General features: G+C 31.7%; 2 protein-coding genes across 2 annotated transcripts; one reads left to right on the top strand and one right to left on the bottom strand.

The window, feature by feature from the left end:
* Nucleotides 1–4851: 4851 nt before the first annotated feature.
* LOC104879308 (protein KNATM) lies at nt 4852–6452 on the bottom strand. The gene is made up of 3 exons (XM_010651880.3): nt 6256–6452; nt 5546–5662; nt 4852–5003 (listed from the first exon to the last, which is right to left on the bottom strand). The coding sequence occupies exons 1-3, from the start codon at nt 6406–6408 to the stop codon at nt 4878–4880; spliced, it is 396 nt and encodes a 131-aa protein (XP_010650182.1). The 5' UTR covers nt 6409–6452; the 3' UTR covers nt 4852–4877.
* A 6266-nt stretch (nt 6453–12718) lies between these two features.
* Nucleotides 12719–16932, top strand: LOC100252552 (alpha,alpha-trehalose-phosphate synthase [UDP-forming] 6-like). The gene is made up of 3 exons (XM_010652192.3): nt 12719–15371; nt 15462–15735; nt 16399–16932. Exons 1-3 carry the CDS (start codon nt 13369–13371, stop codon nt 16684–16686), a joined length of 2565 nt encoding a protein of 854 aa, XP_010650494.1. The 5' UTR covers nt 12719–13368; the 3' UTR covers nt 16687–16932.
* Nucleotides 16933–24291: the final 7359 nt, after the last annotated feature.

Raw genomic sequence — 24291 nt, 5'->3', positions numbered from 1 at the left:
TTAAATTAAAGATTAATATTTTTAATCTTAAAATTTATATAATAAAATTAGTTTAAAAATTAAAACAAAACAAAATTATGTGTTTTCTAAATAATTATTTAATAAATTAATAACATTTTTTTTAAAACTCATTTTTTACATAAATTGATAATAGTTTTTTTTTAATTATAAAGTAAGAGAAAAAAAATAGATTATTTATCTTATATTAAATTTAGTAAATAAAATTAAGTAATTTTATAATATATATTTATAATAATTGTATTATTGTATAAATAGAATAAAGAATGAAAAAGTGGAATTTTTGAAGGTTTTTTTTTTATTTAAAAAAAGTGAGAATTTCTCACTTTTGTGGTGTAAAGAGACGATTTCCCACTTGGGTTTTTTTCTTTTTTCTTTTTATTTTTTTATTATTTTATTTTAAGTGAGAATATCTCACTTTTGTGCAAATTGTCTCTTTAAGAGACAATTTATCACTTCTTAATTTTTTTTTATTTTTTATTTTTGTGAAAAAAGTCTCTTTGAGAGACAATTTCTCATTTCTTAAATTTTTTTCAAAATCGTCTTTTTAAGAGACGATTTCTCATATAAAAATTGGAATTTTAGAAATCGTATCTTGGAAAGACAATTTTCTTTTATAATTTTTTTAAAAGTTCATAAATCGTCTTTTGAAGAAACGATTTTTCACTTACAATTTATTTTCTTTTTCCTATTTGGACAAACTACGATAGATTTGAAATTATTTTTTAAAACTGTCGTTCTTATCAAAAATCCCAATTATTTATAGGAAACAAAAGGATTGGACTGAGTTTGGTTTGCTCCCAATCCCAAATTTATGATTCTTGAAGGATTCACTGGTGGATTAACCAAACCAGCCCAGGCAGTTGGCCAGATTAAATTAATTTGATAAATGGGCCCAGCCTGTCTAATTTTCTGCTCCCAGTACAACCACACCCTTGATTGGGCTGTTAACGCCCAAGACAAGTTGGAACTACGTTGCAAGTAGTCCAGTGAATATTCAAAATTTTAAGGGTATAGTTTTATGGAATTTTTTTTAAAAAATATGTATTATTTTTTTAAAATATTTGTTTGGAAAATAAACACAAAAATGTGACACTTTTGATCACATTGAATAGTAGTTGATCTTAATTAAAATTATATTTGATTTTTTTGTTATATTTTTTATGATAAATTCCAACATAAAAAGAAAATTAAAAAATTGTGTTTCCATACACTCATATAAAAATAATTATAAATAAAAATCCTTAAATTCAAATTTTATATACTCATCCGTTAAAAGTAATATTTAGAATGATAAAAAATAATACTTATATTATTAAAAAAAAAATACTTAAACGGTCAAAGTAGTACCTTTGACAAAAAAAAATGAAATATTAATTATTTTTAAATAATTATTTAAAATTTATATTTTATAAACTTGGATTTTACTGTTACCAGTAAACCACGGGAAAGAGTTTGAACTTTTTTTTTTTTTTTTTTCTTTTAATACCCCTTAAAAGTGTTAGCCTTTTTGTCCCCTTTAAAGTATAATCTCAAATGTTTCCCCCCTAAATAGTTTTCCTCAACAACTAGAAATTATCTACCCGATACTATCCTTGGCCCGTAGCCCTAACATAAGGCGATAAATATTATTTGTTTGTATGTGTGTCTATGTGTGTTTTTTCTTTTTTTTTTTCTCTGGAAAAAACGCTTTAATAAGTTGAAAAAAAAAAAAAAGTATTGGTTAAAAAATTAATATTTCATGCTTGTAAAAATATTCAAGGTTATTTTTTCTAATTATGAATTATTATATACATTTTATATATATTAATCTTAGTAAAATCAATACATATATGAAGGCCCTACGTTCAACTTTTACTCTCAACGGTAAAAGAAATAAAAATAAAAGAAAACTACTGTAGTAGGTGATTAAAATTTATATTTAGAACTATATTTTAAAAATCTTTGTAGTAAAGATAAAAATAATTATTATATTTTTAAAAATTTTAATTAAAAAAATATGTTTCTTTCATGAAAAAAAAAAAAAAAAAAATCCATCTCCATAATGTATTTAGACGTGTAGACGCTGAAAACCCTATTTAGATATTCTGAAAATGACAATTTAATATTTTCAAACGTAGCTAGCGTTAAAGCTTTACGATCTCTGGCATCCAGGACTGTACGTGAGAGCTTTACGATCTCTTGCATGAAAAAAAAAAATATATATATCTATCTCCATAATGTATTTAGAAGTGTTGATGCTGAAAATCCTATTTAGATATTCTGAAAATGACATTTTAATATTTTCAAAAGTAGCTAGCGTTAAAGCTTTACGATCTCAGGCATCCAGGACTGTACGTGAGAGCTTGGACGAGCTCAAGCAACAGGACAGTAATCTGAGCAGAAGTGTACCAAAATCTATTTTATTACACAATACCGTGGGAATTTAATTTTAAAAACCCAATGAAAATATATAGTTGGAAATATCCTAGGAGAGACTGTTCAAATATAGGTGTTAACGAGGATGTAGGCCGATGGCATGTACTGTAATGGCCCGAACCCAATTTAGGGGTAAAATTGTAATTTAGACATCAATAATTAGTTAAAGTAATTTAATAAGAGTAAAAATATCTTTTCGTATTTAAAATCCCTTAAAAAACCCTTTTACACATATATCAGAACGATCAGAAAACATAAGAGTGAAGAATTAGAGGTTTAGGGTTTGAAAATCAATTTTTCAAATAAGATTTTAATCCTTAAATTAATATTTTATATTCGTTAATTAGTTTTAAAAACTTTAAATACTCTTTGAAAGATCTCAATCTAGATTAGGGTTTGTTAAATTAATTTTTAGATCAAAAGACTAAAAATTTATGAATGTGGATTAATTTGTAATGAAAATAGGAAAATTTAGAAAATTTCAATTAAATAAAAAACAAAATCAATGGAATAAAATAAATTTTAGAATTAGAAAATAAATAAATAAATCATTTGTGTAGCCTTTAGATTTGAAAAAAAAAAAATGGGAATATGTGTGTTGCCAGAGTGTTGACTTAGACATTGGAAAAGATTGTATATGTAAATATATTATTACAATAATAAATAATGAAAAGAAACACGAGGTTTATTGTTTTATTTTTAGGGCTTTGTGTGTGTAATGAAGATATGAGGGTAATGGATTGGTTATGTATTGAATTTGGAAATTAATAAAAATTATAATATTTAGTTTTAAGCTAACAAATGAAATAATAATAATAATAATAATAGTTTCAGGTTTTAATTTAATTTAAGTATGTAAAAAAAATAAATGGTGATGGTAAGATTAGGAAAGAAAATGAATTTTATATTAATTTGAAAACTTACTAAATTAATTTATTATTGTTTAGTAAGTTGAAAAATAATATTGGGTGCTAATAATATTAGCATGAGAAATCAATTAGGATCCCTAATATTAAATAAAATATTTTTAGGATTTTCAAATTTATATATTTGGATAAATAATCAATAATCAATATTGTGTGTGATATTATGTTAGGTGAAGAGGAAATTTTTCAGAATTAAATACTTCAAATTTTTGAGTGATTCTTCAAGGTAAAATGTGTAAAATATTATTTTTATTTTTTCATATGGATCAAATATGTGTTTTGTATGAAAAGTATTTTTTTTTTTTAGAATTTTTTTTTGTTTATTTATGAAAAGTGAAAAATTGAGGAGATATGATATTTTGTTTTGTAAGTTTGAATTAATGAAATAAAGTATTTAACTATGGATTAATTATATGACCCTAATCAACGAGTTATAATTGTTGATATATGGTTTTGTTCACTTTAACTAGAATAAATTTGAAACTAGTCATTCATTTGTGAAGTCCAACCTAATTGAATACCATTTGTTATTTGATCATCAACGTAGAGATATTTTGAATACATTTGATTTAGTTTTGATGAAAAATTGTTTTGAAATAGATATAAGAAAGTTTTGTTGAAAAATTTGAATGTATTAATATTTTGAACTCAAAATTTTTTATGAAAATAAATATATGTTATATCTTCTATTTTTAAGTATGATTGAAAATGTTTGATTCATGAAATTGTATTGATGTTCCTTATTGAGCTTTAAGCTCATACCCCTTCGTTGATAATTTTTTATGTACTTTTAGTTCGGGTGAGAAGTGATGAATAGGGTAGAGAATTTTTTCTTTATTAGGATTTTAGTTTAAACTTTATTTTGAACATTGTTTAGATGTTAAAACTTAATTCTCGTTTAAATTATTTGAATTTTGAGTCATTTGGATAATAACACTCTGATTGATGTGTTAGTTTTTTTAAAGCTAATACTTTGAGATTTTAGAATTTTGTCTTACTACTCTGAATATGAATTTGATAATTGGTAAATTTTCGGTTACAATACAAATGTTTATATCATTATCACTTTGAGCCTTTTGACTTGAGGTGTTAAATGATCATCATACCCTTGAAATGGGTTTTGGGACGTGGCGTGTACGACTTAAGACCTAGAGCATTGACACTATGTCAGCCAGTGCTGAGACAGCCCCCACTCAGCATGCAAAGAGACCCACATCCGCCACCACCTTTTGAGGTCTAAGACAAGACCAAATACACCTGTGGAGTAGTTTTAGGGTTAACCAAATGAAAATGTAGGGCTGATCAGATGAAAGATTCATATCTGTGCCTTCAATTTGTATAGGTGTGCGGCTATCATGTTATTATGCAGTAAAAACTAGAGCACCTAAAAGTAGAAGATTTCTCACAAGATTGCAGGTCTAAACATGCCGACCCATTCGGCTTCTGGTGACATTAAATATATATTATATGTAGTACAACAGAGAAGAAAGTTAATACAGTAGATGGCTGGGAATTTTAAGGGTGGTTGGTGTGAGTGAGCTCTCCAAGCTGAAGGTAGGTGGCCTTGATGAAAGATGCAGATTCTTGTTGCGCTTCCTCTATGCCCTCTTTCAGGTTGCTCAGTGCCATGCAGTATGCTTCCTGTTCAATTCAAACCATATATGTTTATACAACTTTTTATCTTTATTCTGTTACACTTTAGAAAATAAATTATATATTCATAGAATGTATAGGAAGCTGTGCTATCACCGGCGAGAGACGGCAGTCATCCAACAAACGCCCGCCCATTTAACCATCATCGCCCATAAAAACCTAAAGGTACTCTAGTGTAGCCTAATCCAAACAAGGTGCATTCCACTGTGAAGACTTCACAGTGTACCTATGGGTTTTCAAAGGGGACTTGGCGACTTGCGCGCATCCCACGGTTGCTTTTTGGGAACTGTATATAAATTTTCTTACAAGCTTTTGCTTGTATACATGTGGTGAGACAGCTCCTATGTTCCTAGAAAGCAGAGGCTAAAAAGCACTGGAAGGCGAACACGATTCACATGGAAGTGCTACTAAAAATTTTGTGAATAAAAGGAACATAAAATGGTCACCAAAAATGGATGTGAAATTGATGTACATGTGGGTGAGATAGAAGTTAGAGGACATAGCAAAGTAACTAGGTATCAGGAACATACCATGAAGTGATCGAGGTCGGATGGATTCTGAATGATGCCGTTAATGTTGGGTTTGGAGTCAGCTGCTTTGTCTGGTTCAGTTGTTATACCAACCTCTCCAAATTCGCCTAACCCCACCTGAAATCAATATGTAGCTTGTTTACAGAGATAGAAAGAATGATATTCTCTTACATACACACACATTAACCTGGTCATCTAACTTGAGAAATAAATGTCAGTGCAGGTTGGAAACATTTTACACTTAAAATAATTATCTGCCTATCTAACAAGCTAATCATCTATCTACCAATGACCAAAGTGGAAACAGTTTTGTAAATTAACTGCAAATCCACTCTCTCGAAGTTTAGAAGGAAGCAGGAAATTAAAGCCCATACTGAGAGTATAATGGAAAGGAGGAAACATGGGTGGTGATCACTTTCATGGTATCTTTGTGTGCAAGCCATGTACAGCTTCCAACCACTGCACTACCCACCTGAATGTCTCTGTCATGAAAATGGCCTTTTTTTTCCCAAGCAATAGAAAAGAGCATAATGAGTCACGAGTCACGGTCATTAATTAATACAACTCCAGGGGGCGCAACATTCCGTTTCCTGAAACTGTTCATGAACTGAAACTTCTCCTTGGGATTGAAGTAGTTTAAGAAGAAAGGAATGACCCACTCAACAGAAGAAAAAGAAAGAGGATAAACAGTTGAAATCGGATAGAGATACCTTCAAACAGTTCAGGTGGTTCTCAATCAGAAGGCCGAACAGAGGGTGGCCTGAGATTCTCTTCCTGAGAATCTCTTCATTCTCTTGTGCGCCGGCACTTTCTCCTACAAATCCCGGGCTTATTTTCTCTTTCTCACCGCAGTTGGTTTCCATCACACACTCCTGCCGTCTCTCTCGCACAAACACAGACAAGACACAGACAGAGAGACACACACACGATGGTGAATCTTGCCCCTATCCCAGTAGAGATATCGTATATTATATAGTGAGGGAGTAAGAACAAGTACGTAAGACTGAATAATTAAGTAACCCGTAGTGGAAGTAAATTATATAATCAGTTGACATGTGCATGCATGATGAAGGGTTGGAGTCAGTGATCAGAAGACTCGAGGGGGCTTAGGCAAAGCTCTCTGCTTCCTCTTTTTTGCCATGAAAGGAACATGTCAAGGCCTTTTAATAATTCTTCACCTCGATCAAAGCATCTTGTAAATTACATCAGCTGCTTCCTCTTTTCTTTTGATCGCAACTGACATAATTTTTTTACCTTTGCTACTGTTCAATTTAGCTTTTTCTGCCTTGTTGTATCATTCTTTAACCAGAAGGACTGTTCATTCAAAGCTTTTAGGGAGAATTATGTAAATGTATTAAATAAAAGAAGAAAACAGAAGCCAAAATTAGCCATTTCAGGGAAAGTACAGTCTTCCTCAAAACAAATCCTCCTTTCATGTATAGTAACAGTGTCCTCTCTATTGTGCCCGAAAATGCCCTTATGCTTTTTTTTTTTTCCCCTCCCCCCATTCTCACCTTCTCACCGAATTAATTAAGTTTTATATTATAATTAAATAAATTAAATTTTCCTCTTTTTTAATACTTTGATTTTAATTAATTTTATAAAATAATTCTCATTTTTTTTCCTATTTTTGAGGATCTACTTAATTAAAAAAAATTAACTTTATTTTTTAAAAATACAATTCATTTATTCATTATTTATTTCAATTTTTTTATTAAAATTTTATTTTAACATCATGTGTAATTAATAGATTAAAATAAATTAGTTTTTAATAAAAAATATATTCACCTATTATAATTAATAATCTAATAAACAAATGAATACTAATATTTTAAATAATTTTCATTTCATATATATATATATATAATGGAACATATTTACATAATTCTCCCAACCTTTTGTTGGTTCTCTACTGTTGGCTCAGTCTTGTAACTGTAGATATTGATAGCAGCAACACATGCATGTGGACTCTCTTACTCATTTGGCGTGTCAATGCACACCCTGCAACACATTTCTCAATTCCCTAGCAAATGTCTTCTGTGTGTGAACACATCCAGCAGAAAGTTTCTACGGCTACGTAACTATGTACTTTTAATCTTTTAAACCCAGTTTAAAGTCATTCGATTATAAAAATGGTATCAGAGTCCATTTCTGATGTAGGGGTTTGTTTGTTTATCTAATTGATTTTAAAGGCCTGAGATTAGCCCAATTATTCAATAGAAAACAAAAGGATTGGGCTGAAGTTGGTTTGCTCTCCACAAGCCCAAGTTTTTCCTCTCAATACAAACACGCTCATGATTGAGCTGTTGAGGCCCAACTGCCCAAGATACGTTGGAACTACGTTGCAAGTAGTCCAGTAAACATTCAAAACTTTAAGGGCATAGTTTCATGGATTTATAGTGGTGCTTTTTTTTTTTTTTCAATTTAAATGGCGGTACTTTGTTCGTACCATATCCTAAAATCAGCCATCCATGCTTTGATGGTGGTCCATGCGAGGAGACATTATACCCTCCCATACCTGAATATTTGGTTCGCTCAAAGGGGATTTTTGACCTCATATATCCCTTAAATAACATTATCCTGTCAATTTCTAAGGAGATTTTAGCTAGATTTTGTCTGGAGTCAAAATCTCCATTATGGGTAATCCAATTTGTAGTTATGCAGTGAACCTATAACTTCAATTGCCACAAATACAAGTCAAATACATATTATATATATATATATATATATATAGGGAAAAAAAAGAAGAAAAAAAAGAGGTCACTTCGCCCACCATTCTTCACAGTCGTTGGGGTTGGTTTCCACCCCCAAAGGCTGTCAAAGGTCACGTCAAACACATGACTTAGCTCAATTATATCCAATTAAATCTTGCTTAAGAAAAACTCAAATTTGATTTCGTAGCCATAAGCCCATAATCCCGCATGCTGCTGTTCTGTAGCTGGAGAATGAAATAACTCCTACCAACGCATGACCTACGAGTGACCCAATTTCCCTTCAAACCCAGTCATAAATGGGGCTTGATGATAATTGGATGAAATTGTGAACCCACTAAATCATTGCCTCAGCTTCTATCCCTTCACACATGCAAGGGCCACATTTTGAGGATTAACGTGAATATTATTTTACCATTGAACGGGTCAATTCGAATGTACCATGGAATATAAATATGCGATGTTTGAAGGAGGAGTAGAAGAAAATAGTGGAAATAATCTAATCATATCTTAATCTTAATCTATGTATGATTAAAGAAAAGTTTATATCTTGTACGGGTAACTCTTTTTATGAGCAAAAGTAGACCCATTTGCTAGGGAATATTATATTCCATACTTGAATAAGTTCAATTTATGTTAAATCTAAAGTTTAAAAAGTTTTTAAAGGGGTAGTGGTTCGTCCATTTCTTGGCTGGCATGCCAAGCGAGGGTCCCTTTTCCGGAGACTTGGTGGAAGTCGACCCACTTACACATGCAGGCACATTTATTATTTTTTTTTCCCAAAAAGAAAATTCTTCATTTTTTAGTTGGACTGCTTACATTCAAACAAGCCACTGTTTGAAGGAACGGACCAATTCCAAGGGAATGTATTATTAAGTGTATATCTGAATGTCAACTCCATTTGTGGAAATCTTTATTCCGTTCATTTCATACCCTTCATTATGGTTTTTTCAATATATTACATCTCTATTTCAGTGGTAAATTAATTAATTAATTAATTAAATTAAACAGGTAAAAATATGGGCCATGCTGACCAGAGAATAATTTCATTCCATCAACCGAAAGTTGACTTTTGAAAGGTAAAGGAATACCATCATTATCACACACCAATTTGGACGGATTGGGTAAACCACGCTCCATCATGAGGGTGCACGCCAATGCGGTACACGTGCACTGTAGGCAAACATTCTCACTCACTTCATTTTCTCCTTCCTACGTCACTCCTGCGGTGATTTAATGCCTGTCGACGTGGAGGCACCCCAGCCATAGCTAAGGCACGTGGTCTTTAGAGCAAACTGGCGATGCGGAGGGGGCGAGGTGAAGCGTGATGAGTGATGCAGTGGCGACTCAGAGACACGAGTCCGGTTCAAACCTTATCCATGTCTCAGGCTAAGCGTGCAGCTGCCGGCTGCGCTGTTGTCCTTTCCAAGTTGGCCATTTCGTGTTGGAGGCACACGTGGCGAGATGGCAACAGTGTAGGCATTTAAATGCAAATGCACCCGATCCATGCTTATCCAATTTAATCATACTTGTTTGGGTAATGATCCTACTTGCATTATTAAGTCATACCCTAAGTGGGGCCCACCCGATGACGTTTCGGATAAGCTCATGTGACATACAGCTGTCGCACCTCGCTCCCCATTGTGTCGCCCGATACCTGCTGTGTCGGTGACAGCTTCTACGGCTTTAACGACCGATTCGGCTCGAAATTTTTTTATCAAAGACATGTAAATATAATTTATAGTGACAAGAAATGTAAATGTAAATTTTTAAAGTGTATACCAAATAATAATATAAAGTAAATATTTTATTTCATTAAATATTAATAATTTATGCAAATCACATTTTGATCCTTCCTTCTACAACCAAAATGATGGTCAATGTGGCTCTACGATGCTTGATCACCAAGAAAATTTATCTTAATATAAATAATATTGGTATCATAATATGAAATTTGTATAATATTGATTATAATTAAAATATAAAAATAATTGAAATAGTTGTTATAAGTCATTTTTTACCATTAGATCATCATCCAAATTGAAATCTAATAAATTAGGAAGTAAATATGATCGTTCAATTACATTTAGAGCAAATTTTATCATTGAAGAGATTTTGTTAATCATTGAGAGTTTTTCATAAAAACAAAAGGAAAAAATCCATATTTTTTTGAAATAAAATGTCAAATTCTACAAAATTTTATGGATTAAAATTTTTTTTCCAATAAACGTTGATCTAACAACTTGTTATTAAAATGGATGTAAGTAGTTTTCTTAACACCTTGATAAAATTTAATAAATTAATGTAAGAAAAAAAAATATAAAATAAAATAAAAATATAAAAATAGATTAAAAATTGATAAATTATTTTTATTTGATATTTCAAACTTATTTTACTTATTTTAACTCGTTAATATAAAAAATAAATAATTTAAAATTTTATAAGTTTTTAATTAGTTTTAATTATATTTTATTTTATTTTATATTTTTTATAGAACAATTAAATATATATATTTTTTATTTTTTTATTTTTGTAATATTTTTTAAAAACCAGACATAACCTATTTCTTTTAAGTATAAATGTTATTAAAAACCAATAATCACGTTATTCGAAAGATTGTAAAGCAAAAGGAAAATAAAGTAACACGGAGTAGGAGGGAACGGCTTAATTGGAACTATAGTTCTCTTTTGTGCCGTGGAAGTTTTTCATTTTACCTTACCCTAAGAAATAAACTATATTAATTGGTTGTCACTTGTCACCAAGTAAAAAACACTAATATACTAATTTGTAATCATAGAAGTTGAAGAAAAATATGGCAAGCTGTCCTACAACATGGTTGGCTGGTTACATAAAGTTCAAAATATTTTGGTTATAAAAATCACTAATAATTGATAGAATGAGTTAGGATTGGGAGGATTGATGTAATCTAATTAAATATTAGCACGAGTTAGGTAATCATTTTCAATATTTAGATTAAATTTAATTAATATTTTTCAATTTGAAGTAAATTTGGGTTAAGTTTGAATTAAGATTTGGATAATTTAGTTTAATCCAGATTCAATTTAATATTTTTATAATATTTATAATATATATTATCTTATATAATATAATATATATTTTGTATTTTTTAAAAATATAAATTATATTATATCATATATTTTTTATTTTTAAAAAAATTTATAAATTTATGTTTATTCTTTTATCACTATTTTAAAATTTCTCTTATTTACCATTTACATTTTCATATAAACATATTAAAAAAAATAAAAATTATAGATAAATTTTGAATTATTCGACTAACTCAAATTCAATTGAATCAATTTGAATTTAACTTAACTAACCCGATTTTAATTTGAATAATCCGAAGTCAACCTGAGTTTAAAAAAATAAAATCAAGTTAAACTTAGATTGATTACTTCAAGTTAAAGATCGGATTTGATTGAGTTTGGGTTGATTATTTTTTAACTTGAGTTAAACTCAAGTTATTCATCGATCTAACCAATTCATCCAAATTGCAACGCTAAAATGAATATATTTATGCTCTTATTATGGAAGTAATTAGAAATTAATTACTCTAACCGATACATGAAAGAAAAGTTTTTATGGTCCATATTAATGTTGAAAATAAATGAAAACATTAATTATCGTAGAGAATGATAAACGGAAATAGTAACAGATTTTAGCAGAGATAGGTAGAGAATGAATGACAGGATGGAAGAGGGAAAAAAAATAATATATGTTATGTTTTACACTTTTACCTTTAGACTAAATGATATGTTATGTACAAAGATAATAAAATATAGACTAAAATGCTCAATTTTATTATTTTAAAAAATAAAAATAATTTTTTTTAATATCTTAAATTTTAAAATAATTTTAAAATTTCTTTTATTTCGTTGTTTCATATTATTAATAAAATAAAAAATAGAAAAAAACAAAGAGGGAAAAACCTTGTTCGTTGTTCTTTAGAAGTTTGATTAGGATTAAACGAACAACAACAATAACTAAATGGGATTCGAAGTAGTGATGGAATTTTTAACGGAGGCTCCAAAACATGCCTTGAAACCAACCTTTTTCGGCGAATTTGGTCGGAGTTCCGATAAATCGGTAAACACGAATCTCGAGACCCTTCTCCGACAGACGCTAAGAATGCCTAAGTCGCCACGTACTCCATCAATCTGCATCCGCCAATAATAAGGAGACACCTGGAATATTGCACGAGTCCGACAGCTAATCTCTAATGGGGCTCGTGGGTCCTGGCGGATTCAACCACGCCCAAGGATAAGCTCAAGGAGATAAACGCGGAACTTCCGGTGTACGCCCTCCTTACGTCTCACCCGTCCGTTTTCTTCTTTATCTCTGCACCATTCTCATCCAACGGTCCACATATTTCTCAAGGGAAAAAATTCGAATAATAGTAAAAAAAAAGGAGGAGGGTGGGGGGGCTGTGTGGTGATATTTCTTAGTTAAGTGGAGTCTGGAGTGCTGTTTATATGTAAGTTTACTGGGGAGGGATGGGGAAACTCCCTCTAAAGGCACCAAAAATTGGGTCTTTTTCCAAGTATCTAAAATTAGGGTTGCCTGATTTGGAATTCCAAATTCAACAACTGGTAATTTCATTTCCATATACTGTTATTGTTTTAATCTTTATGTCCCCAAAAGTTGCGTATGCAATAGTGATCTCTAATGAAATGATTCTCTTCCACCATTTCTCTTAGCTGTATTGTCTGAATATATTCTATTCCCTTTCATTTTATCTGGACACCAAGAAACTCTCATGCTCTGATTCAGTTCTCTAAAGCTTATCTTGGAGTTCTTTCTTATGACCCATCACTTCTAGAGTTTTAGGCCACACCCAGTTTCTCATTAGTGGCTTATCTTCTTGTTTCTTTGTTCGGTAGTGGCCTTAGATATTTTTTGGTTTCTGGGATTTCTTTTTTCTTTTTATTTTTTTTGAGTATATTTGGAGGAAACTTGGAAGTGACAGTAAAGATTTTGGAGTGCAATGGAGATTTTCTGAAATTTTTTGTGTTGAGAAACAAGTGCGTTTTAGGCTCTTTAGCTGGGTTTGAGGTAGAACACTAGGTGGGTTTGGGGTAGAAAACTAAAGGAATGGTGTCGAGATCGTATTCGAATCTCTTGGAGCTTGCCTCTGGCGAGTCTCCCTCGTTTGGACGCATGAGCCGGCGAATTCCGCGTATTATGACGGTTGCCGGCATAATATCGGATCTGGATGATGACCCATCGGAAAGTGTGTGCTCCGACCCCTCATCATCGTCGGTGCAGCGTGACCGATTAATCATAGTAGCTAATCAGCTGCCTATTAGGGCACAGAGGAAATCTGAGAACAATAATGGTTGGATATTTAGTTGGGATGAGAATTCGCTTCTCCTCCAGTTGAAAGACGGGTTAGGGGATGATGAAATTGAAGTTATATATGTAGGTTGCCTTAAGGAAGAAATTCACCCATGTGAACAAGATGAAGTTTCACAGATACTTCTTGAAACCTTCAAATGTGTCCCGACCTTTTTGCCTCCTGATCTGTTTACCAGATACTATCATGGGTTTTGTAAACAACAGTTATGGCCTTTGTTTCATTACATGTTACCCTTATCGCCGGACTTGGGTGGTAGGTTCAACCGTTCTCTATGGCAGGCCTATGTTTCCGTCAATAAGATTTTTGCTGATAGAATCATGGAAGTGATCAACCCAGAAGATGATTTTGTCTGGATCCATGATTATCATCTTATGGTGTTACCCACCTTCTTGAGGAAGAGATTCAATAGGGTGAAACTTGGGTTTTTCCTCCACAGCCCGTTCCCTTCCTCGGAGATTTATAGGACATTGCCAATTAGGGAAGAGCTTTTGCGAGCACTGTTGAATTCTGATTTAATCGGGTTCCATACCTTTGATTATGCCCGGCATTTCTTATCCTGCTGTAGCCGGATGCTGGGTCTTTCTTATGAATCGAAGCGTGGCTATATAGGCCTTGAGTATTACGGTCGAACTGTCAGCATCAAAATTCTTCCCGTTGGTATACACATGGGTCAGCTTCAGTCAGTGTTGAGCCTTCCAGAGACTGAGGAAAAGGTTGCAGAGCTTATTAAGCAGTTTTGTGATCAGGATAGGATAATGTTGCTTGGGGTGGATGATATGGACATATTTAAGGGCATAAGTTTGAAGCTATTGGCAATGGAACAGCTGCTTGTGCAGCACCCGGAGTGGCAGGGGAAGGTTGTGTTGGTGCAGATAGCCAATCCAGCAAGGGGCCGAGGGAAAGACGTGAAAGAAGTTCAGACCGAGACTTTCTCGACTGTGAAGCGGATTAATGAGACATTTGGGAAACCAGGGTATGATCCTGTTGTCTTGATTGATGAACCACTCAAGTTTTATGAGAGAATTGCTTATTATGTGGTCGCTGAGTGTTGCTTGGTCACAGCAGTGAGGGATGGGATGAATCTCATACCATACGAATACATAATTAGCCGGCAGGGAAATGAGAAATTGGATAAGGTTTTGGGTTTAGAATCATCAATTCCCAAGAAGAGCATGTTAGTTGTCTCGGAGTTTATTGGCTGCTCCCCATCGTTGAGTGGAGCAATTCGAGTGAACCCATGGAATATTGATGCAGTGGCAGATGCAATGGACTCCGCCCTGGAGATGCTGGAGCCAGAAAAACAGCTACGACATGAGAAGCATTATAGGTATGTCAGTACCCATGATGTTGGTTATTGGGCTCGTAGTTTTCTACAAGATTTGGAGAGAACTTGTAGGGATCATGTGCGAAGGAGGTGCTGGGGAATTGGGTTTGGATTAAGTTTCAGAGTTGTAGCTCTTGATCCAAACTTCAGGAAGCTCTCAATGGAGCATATAGTGTCAGCATACAAAAGGACTACAACTAGGGCAATCCTTCTAGATTATGATGGTACTTTGATGCCTCAAGCTTCTATTGATAAGGGCCCAACTCCTAAGTCCATTGAAATGCTTAAAACACTCTGCAGGGATGAGAACAATATGGTTTTAATCGTCAGTGCTAGAAGCCGGAAGAAACTTGAAGACTGGTTTTCTCCTTGTGAGAATCTGGGAATTGCTGCAGAGCATGGTTATTTTCTAAGGTGACTTAACTTAAAATTTGAACCTATATTTGACTTTCAGGTTTAATAAATGAATTTGGGTTTATGAAATTGATGATTGTATTATTCCAGGCCCAAGGGGGATGTGGAATGGGAAACATGTGTACCAGTGGCAGACTGTAGCTGGAAGCAAATTGCAGAGCCAGTGATGAAGCTTTACACGGAAACAACTGATGGGTCCACTATTGAAGATAAGGAAACCGCACTGGCTTGGTGTTATGAGGATGCGGATCCTGATTTTGGCTCTTGCCAAGCTAAGGAGCTTCTTGATCATCTCGAGAGTGTACTCGCGAACGAACCAGTTACTGTCAAGAGTGGACAGAGTCTTGTAGAAGTTAAGCCACAGGTATGAATGATGCTAATATTATTCTGAGCCTTACACAAACCAAGGGCTCAAGTAGGACGTTAACACTTTTTATTAGCTATATATGATTACAATTGTGTTTTTGGTAGGATGCAGCTCAAGCAGATTGGGTTGTGTCCATGTCAACCCAAGCCAAACGCTTACATTTGCAACCAAAACCCTGCCTCAATTTGGCTTTCCCAACTCTACAGTGAGTTGGGGTTCTCTCAAACTGGTTTTGAGAGAGATTGAGCTATGGCAGGGTGTCTGGTTGTTTGCCTGGAGGATTGAAGAACTTTTCTTTTTGTTTCTTTTTTGACATTTTGGGGGTGGTTGCATATCCTGTGTACTTTTCATTTTCCATTGGTTCCATCATGCTTGGGGGAATGAAGCATCGATTAACATTCACAAAACCGAGGAAGGCTTCTTATAAAAATCAAATTAAGGGATGAATATAAGCGACTACCATCAAATTAAGGGATGAACGTGACCAACTATATAAAAGCAAAAACAAACAAAATCAATAAAGCTATGGTTTTTTCTATGAATTAAGATGATGTTATCTTGTCTTGCATATATAAAAATTGGACAACAAAATCTGCATGGTATAATTGTAAGCTTTTCTAAGCAGTGCGTGCTTAATATGCTCGTGTGTGCTATATGCAGGGCGTGAGCAAGGGAATTGTAGCTAAACGCCTGCTTTCCACCATGCAAGAGAGGGGAATGTTACCTGACTTTGTTCTGTGCATAGGAGACGACCGATCTGATGAAGACATGTTTGAGGCGATCACCAGTTCCATGGCAGGCTCGTCCATTGCTCCCAGAGCAGAAGTTTTTGCATGTACTGTTGGCCGAAAACCCAGCAAGGCCAAGTATTATCTGGATGATACAGGCGAAATTGTTAGACTGATGCAGGGCTTGGCCTCGGTCTCAGAGCAACCGGTTCCTCTATAGGCTTCTGCTGAGTAGAGAAAGCTAGAAAAGTGCAACTCTCTTGTTTTCTCTGCTTGTAACTGTAAACATGTAGGCGGAGATCTGTACCCACACAGTCTGTTTCTTTTATCTTCAGTGATGTAAATTATAGAAGTGCTACTTCGAGAAGCTTTGAGACCAGATCGACCAGATCTTTGTTTTTATCTCTTGCCTGTAGTTGGATCCCCAACTAGCAAGGCTGTAAATATTGGTTTGTGCCTCCCGAAATCTGTGCATGTTGTTTCTGTTGGCAATGCCTGTAGCTCTTGGTTGGGTAAATATTTCTGCTTTGGACTGGTCACGTAGCAATCCTTGAGGTGCTAAGGGGCGGTTTTTCAATTTTGCTCATGTGGAGAAGATGTTTGCTTTTGGAACTTTTCGGTGCTGAACATATGTTGTAATCAGAGTCATTTTCATATGCAGATTCAGGGTTTAATGTTTGTTAGCATTTTGTCCGGTGGCTGGTGGGACTTGACTTTCTAGTGGAACTCGGCGTAGCGATCTGTATATTGTACCTTTGCCTGGATGCCGACAAGTCTGTTGCACACCTTATAGGTTTGTCTTCTCCTCTTAGGCTTTGTTAGGCTTTTAGCTAGGCCCCTGGATGTCGCTGTTTCTCAGATACATTCCCCTTTCAATTAATCATCTAGCTATGGGCGTTTCATATTGTGCTGGAAAATCAGTTGGGGTTGATGTTTAAGAAGATGGTAAAGCATTGTTCTATCAAATTTTCCATCTCCATTATTAAATGCGTACGGTGAAATCGAGGTTGTCAGGTGAGTGATAAAAAGTATAGACATGCATATATATATATGAGTATTGGTGTCAAATCATAGAATAAAAAAGAATTTAGATGCATCTAGATATTGGGGTTAGTTGGGTTATATTATTTATTTATTTTTATTTTTTGTTAAAATTTATACACTTTATGTTCATTATCATATTAATTAAAACTATACTTAAAAACATTCAATTTTATCAGGAATGTAATCTTGGGTCGCTGCTCAAACCCAAGCTTGATTACTGGGGCTTCGGGTGGGAGTCAGCGGGTTTTTGGGGTTGAAGAGATTTTTTTGGGCTTGGGCCAAATGGGGTCCATTCTCCTAAATCTAAGGCTCGAAGTTTGGCCCTATGGGCTTCGGGTTTGGGCCTTGGGTTCAGTATTCGAGATGGCGTTCGAACTTGGGTTTTGGACCTAAATATAAATCTGACGAGATATTTACATAGGTATTTGAAAATTTAAATACAAAAAATGGTAACGCCCACAATTTTTTACCTATTTATTACAATAATGAATATTTTTGCATATTTATTACAATTCAAATAATCAAATGTAGTTGTATGGTATTCTTAGTTTAAGATTTCACAATATATATATATATATATATATATATTGTGAAATCTTAAACTAAGAATACCATACAACTACATTTGATTATTTGAAATACTTCATTAATTTCATTAGAAATTAAATTATAAGTGCATCGTCATAATTCATTTAATCATATATTTCCATATATACTAATAATTCATGGTTGACGTTAATGTTTTGATAATATTGAGGTTCGACAATGAGATCTGAAATCACAGCAAAAAAAAAAAAGAAAAAGGAAAAAAGAAAGAAAGAGATGACAACGGATCATATAGCAGTGTAAATAAAACTGAAAAAACCAATAAATCGATTAAAACCAATCAAAACCGATCATATTAGTTCAGTTTTTAATAATAAAAAAAGGTCAATTCAGTTTAAGAATTTGAAAACTGACCTTATCAATTTGGTTTTCAATTTTCTAGTCTCATAATCGATAAAAACCGAATCAAACCAATATTCTAAAATTTATATATAATTATTTGATATTTGATAAGTTTTTTATTTTTATTTATTTATTTATATATTAGATTCTATTAAAGTAATTCATTATTTTTATATTATAATTAAATTAATTTGAAATGTATTTAATATATTTTTAACATTAAATCTAAGTTGGTTTCAATTAATTTTAAAAATAAATTAGACTTAAGATTTAATATAAACTCAAATTAATGAGTTTTGAGATCAAAATAAACATAAATTTATAATTGGGTTCAAATTGATTCATGAAAATTGAACCAAACTGATCTTAAAAGGCTTGGTTTGATTCGATTTTTTATTCAAAATTTGGTTGGTTTGATTTTTATCATATATAAAATCGACTATATCGGCTTGGTTCATGTTTACTCAAAAAACAATTGAATTGACCTTATTTACATCCTCAGGTCATATGATGGAGTTAAAACATGGGCTGACTCGACCCACGAAATTTTGAGTGGACTTAGGATTTGGGCTTTGTTTGACTTGAATAGGTTCTGCGTCAGGTTTTTTTTGGATGAGTTTAATGGTATCATACCATTCATCTTTTTTTATATATCCCTAAATTTTACAAAATCAATATAGGCTAAAAATGGTAATCAACAAATAAAAGGTAACAAATTATGCAACAAAAACATAAAGGTAATGAGTTAAATATTTTATTTTTTCATGTTAATACTAATTACATATGAAGGTCAATCTACCTTCCATTTCACATTTAATTTATTTTTAAAATTATGTGTTAAATATATAAAATGAGGTAAAAAAAATTAATATTTAAAAATATTAGAGCCTATTTGGTTGTGTGATTTAAAAATAGAAAAATGTTTTTAAAAATTTCTAACATTGTTTAATTGTAACAGTTTTCTGTTTTTAAAAATAGAAAACCGTTTTTAAGAATTTATAATATTGTTTGGTCATTGTTCTTTGGAAATAATTTTTAAAAATAAAGTGAAATAAATAAAAATTTTTAGAGAACAAGGAGGAGTTGTTTTCATCGGTTTTTAAAAACAAAGGAAAACATGAACTCTGTTTGAGTATGTTTTCTGAAACTTGTTTTTAAAAAGTATTTTTAAGTTAAAAAATAAAAAAACAGTTTTTAAAAGCAAATTTTAGAAAATATGGCCAAATAGGCTTTGAATATATATATATATATATATATATATATATATGATGTTAATAAGATGTATATAAAATGATGAACACTCAATTAAACTATTTGTGAACCCTTAAGTCAATATTAGATAGAATTGAGATAGCATAAGCTTAGTTTTCAAGAAAATGAGATTAAAGGTGTGAATATAAAATAGGTTAATTTCCAAAAAGGAGAAAAAAAAAAGAAAATTCAAATTTTATTTTTGCTTGTTTGACTAGACTCTCACCAAACTTGACCAAGATTTAGATTGTATCTCATTAGAAAACTTTTAGACAAACTAATTAAAGAAAATTGTGTTTTCACACCCTCATTTGAAAATATAAATGAAATGGAATCTCCTAATTCAAACCTTGTTTGTTGTTTTATACTATTTTAATGATATAAGTGATTTTATGGGACAATAATCAATAGCCAATTTTTAGTCTGTTTTTCTTTTCCACTATTTTGTTGAAAGAATGATACATGCTTTTTCATAATAATCAATAGTATCAACCAGTTTAAATTTTAGTAAAACTAAATACTTATTATTTACTGACTTAAGTTGATTTAAAGTCAAATTATACTTAAATTATTAATTTAAAACTTATTATTTAATTCTTATTTCAAGTATTAAAATTATTAGATAAAATTTATTTTAAATTAACGGATATATTTATCTTCATAAACTTTAATTAAGACAAAAAAAATTGAGTAACAATAAAGGTCATGAACTATTTTAACTAATATACTAAATTTATTTAGTGACTTAAATCGAGTTATTAAGTTATTTTAAATTATTAAGTTGGTTTTGTTACTCCGAAACAATAGACATTTCAAAAGCTTCCTTGAGTAGATTGAATATTCCCCTGTGACATCAACGAATTCCACCCTCACCAGCTGTGAGCTGTGACTTGTTTTCCAATCACATTTCCTGAACCCAAAGTTAGATGTACCACTCCTCCACCATCCAACCGAACCAGGAAGGTAGGGCACCAATCTACACACTTAGAAAAAGAAGAAATTAACAGGAAAAGGGAGAAAAGGAGCAACAGCCCTTGACCCTGTCAATGCTTTTGGAGTCTTTTCTAAATTCTAGTTAGTTTCTACGATAGTGCAACTACTATTTGACCCAGTTTGAACTTGAATTTGAATGCCTTTCGTCTTCATTTCCATACACGCCTTTCCTTTACTTATACACCCAGAAACTAACAGAGAAAACCAGCTCATAACCATAATTAGCAGATACTGTATCTTATAGATAAGTATAAGCACTAGTTGATTTAATAAACCTCCTGCTTCCCTCATTGACCCCAGCAAAACTGACAGCAATCCTATCCTCTCTTCTTTCAATAATTCATATGCCATATGGTTTTTAATAATAATAAATGACCATAATGAGTCATGGAGCTAAGCAAACGAGAGATCATTTTTTTATGAGAAAGCATATTCTCTCCTTCAATCATTTGCTTCCATACAATTTAATACATTTGTCATGTTTTCATACTGATATTCCCATTGAATGGATCCTATATAAGTATGCATTAAGACAAGAAGTCACTTAATAAACTCATAGAAAATTTTGTTGGAATGATGAAAGCTAACAATCTTAGTAAGAAAAGTTGCAGTATCAATAATATTGTAGTTGGACATGTTTGAAAGTGGTATATGTTGTAACGTATGAAGAGTTTATCCACACAGCTGGCAGATGGATCCCCCAGAGAGAGAGAGAGAGAGAGAGAGAGAGAGAGAGGAGAATAATTGAAGGAGGTCATTGTCCATATCAGTTTCATCCGAGCAGCACGCAAGGGACGTACGGGAGTGGGGACGGTTGCTAATGAAAGCCATTGTCTTGGAAGTAAACGACACTCCATTGTGTGTTCTTTTCTTTCCACCCTTTTGGATGTATACATCTTTGTTGGATTTTTTTGGGTTTCACACTAGTTTTCATTCAAGGTTCATGGTGTAAACGGGTCTCAGAAAAGTCATGGGGAAGTCCCACAAGGGCCACATTGATTTAAGCGTGTCCTCCTTTTGAGACATCCTAGGCTTCATCAATCATGGAATCAATCATTTTGACCAATATTTTAGATAAAAGAGTTTTATATTTGATTGAGTACATCCGCCATATTAGTTTTATTATTAATATTATAATTTTATTTATTTGTATTTTTATATCATGATTTTTTTTTGTTTATATCCGCGTTGAGTGACCTTAATCTTATCCTTTGTATCCAATCACTCAAATTTGAACGTCCATAAACATCAATACACTATTATAATATTTTTCCATTTAATTTTTCCTTTTGCCCCTTATTTTTTGTTAATTAAAAAAGACATTTGAATCGGATTTGATTTTTTCAATTGAAATTCGTAATAAGAATGATTGTTACTAGACATAGGAATGAGTATTATGTTAATTATGACGGACCACATTTATTCTATCTCATATATTCGAACTTCTATTAAAAGAAAGTTTTCAATGGAATAAAGTAATGCTCAAATCCATATCGGGTTTTTTTTTTTGTTTTTAATTTAATCCCGCCATTAATCCACTAATCTTCATCACAAACTTTTTCTTTCAAACAGGAGATAAATGGTAGCAATTATTAGAAAACACACACCTGTGTCATGTCACAAGTGTTCTTTCCTCTGAATTCCCTTTGACCAGAACTTGAATTCGCGTGGAATAATTGATACTTCAACTTTTGTTCAAGTGTTCAACTTACCGTGTTGAAATAGCTTTTCCCCTTGAAGTATGATAAAAAATGTATTAAATAATTCCATGTGGGGTTCAGCAATGTTCACTGTTCCTTAAATTGAGCAAGTGTTGGTTAATTTCAGTTTTCATTTTTGTCATCTTAATTGATTTGACGTTGCTCCAAAACTTTTGTACTTTGTGGGTCTTATAATTGCTTTGGAAATAGCACCGGGTGATAACTTGAGTTTTGAACCAAAATATCCCTTTAATAGAAAAAAAAAAATTTAACTATTTGATCAAATTTATATCTAAAATGATATTTTTATCACCACATAAAACCCGTGTCATTAAAAGAATATATATTTTTCTTTTTAAATTTAAGTTCAAACTTCAATTGTTAATTATGATTTCATTTTTTTTTATTTTGAAATTTTACTTGTCAATTGCAATTTTAGTTAAAAAATGAAATCTCAATTACTCATTAAGATTTTATTTTTAAATTAAAATTTTAATCGATAATTATGACATTATTTATGAACTGAAGCCTCATTTATTAAGACTTTATTTTTATGTTAGGATGATATAATATTTATATAATGGGAAATGTATCATAGTGAATATAAGTTTTAAAGGAGGTTAAAAGGTATATTTTTATGATCAAATTGACCATTTTGATCCAAAATTATGATAATTTTAGCCATGATTTTGAAGTACAAAAGGATGATTTCCTTCTTTCACTTAAAAAGGTATTATCCATGCAAATCAAACTCCAATACTCTATTTTTATTTTTCCAATTAGGAATATCAAGCCGTACTTGAATCACTCAAAGTCAAGGATACATGCATATGTACATAATGTGTTCCTATCTATGATAAGGACAATGAATAGTCTTTAGGAAACAATAATGCCTCACCAAAATTTTGTACTTTGTGGGTCTTATAATTAATTGCTTTGGAAATATGTTTTAATGTGATAATTAGCTGCACCTGGAACATACACCGGGTGATAATTTGAGTTTTGAACCAAAATATCCCTTTAATGGAAAAAAAAAGAATTTAACTATTTGATCAAATTTATATTTAAAATGATATTTTTATCACCACATAAAAGCCGTATCATTAAAAGAATGTATATTTTTCTTTTTAAATTTAAGTTCAAACTTCAATTGCTAATTATGATTTCATTTTTTTTAACTTGAAATTTTACTTGTCAATGGCAATTTTAGCTAAAAAAAAATAAAATCTCAATTACCCATTAATGTTTTATTTTTAAATTGAAATTTTAATCGATAATTATGACGTTATTTATAAACTGACGCCTTATTTATCAATTAAGACTTTATTTTTGTGTTAGGATAATATAATATTTATATTTCGGGAAATATATCATAGTGAATATAAGTTTTAAAGGGGAAAAGGTATATTTTTAATGATCAAATCGACCATTTTGATAAAAAATTATAATAATTTTGGCAATGATTTTGAAGTACAAAAGTAAGGGGATGATTTCCTTCTTTCACTTCAAAAGGTATTACCCATGCAAGTCAAACTCCAATACTCTATTTTTATTTTTCCAATTAGGAATATCAAGCCGTACTTGAATCACTCAAAGTCAAGGATACATGCATATATACATAATGTGTTCTTATCTATGAAAAGGACAATAAATAGTATTTAGGAAACAATAATGCCTCACCAAAATTTTGCTATTTTGACATCATTTTTATCTTTTAGTCTTATTATATAGTGGATTGTCAATAATTTAATACTATATCAATGGACCTAATATCATTGTAGCCTAATAAGTGGGGAATTAATTGACCATAACTTATATTAGGTTGGCCATTGTTGTTAGATCAACTCCCAACCTCCTAATATAAATCGAAGTTTGCCAATATTAATATC

The sequence above is a fragment of the Vitis vinifera genome, chromosome 1 (genome assembly GCF_030704535.1).
Source record: "Vitis vinifera cultivar Pinot Noir 40024 chromosome 1, ASM3070453v1".
Lineage (NCBI taxonomy): Eukaryota > Viridiplantae > Streptophyta > Magnoliopsida > Vitales > Vitaceae > Vitis > Vitis vinifera.
Note: the sequence above shows the minus strand (reverse complement) of the source record. Positions and strands in the feature narration are given on the sequence as shown.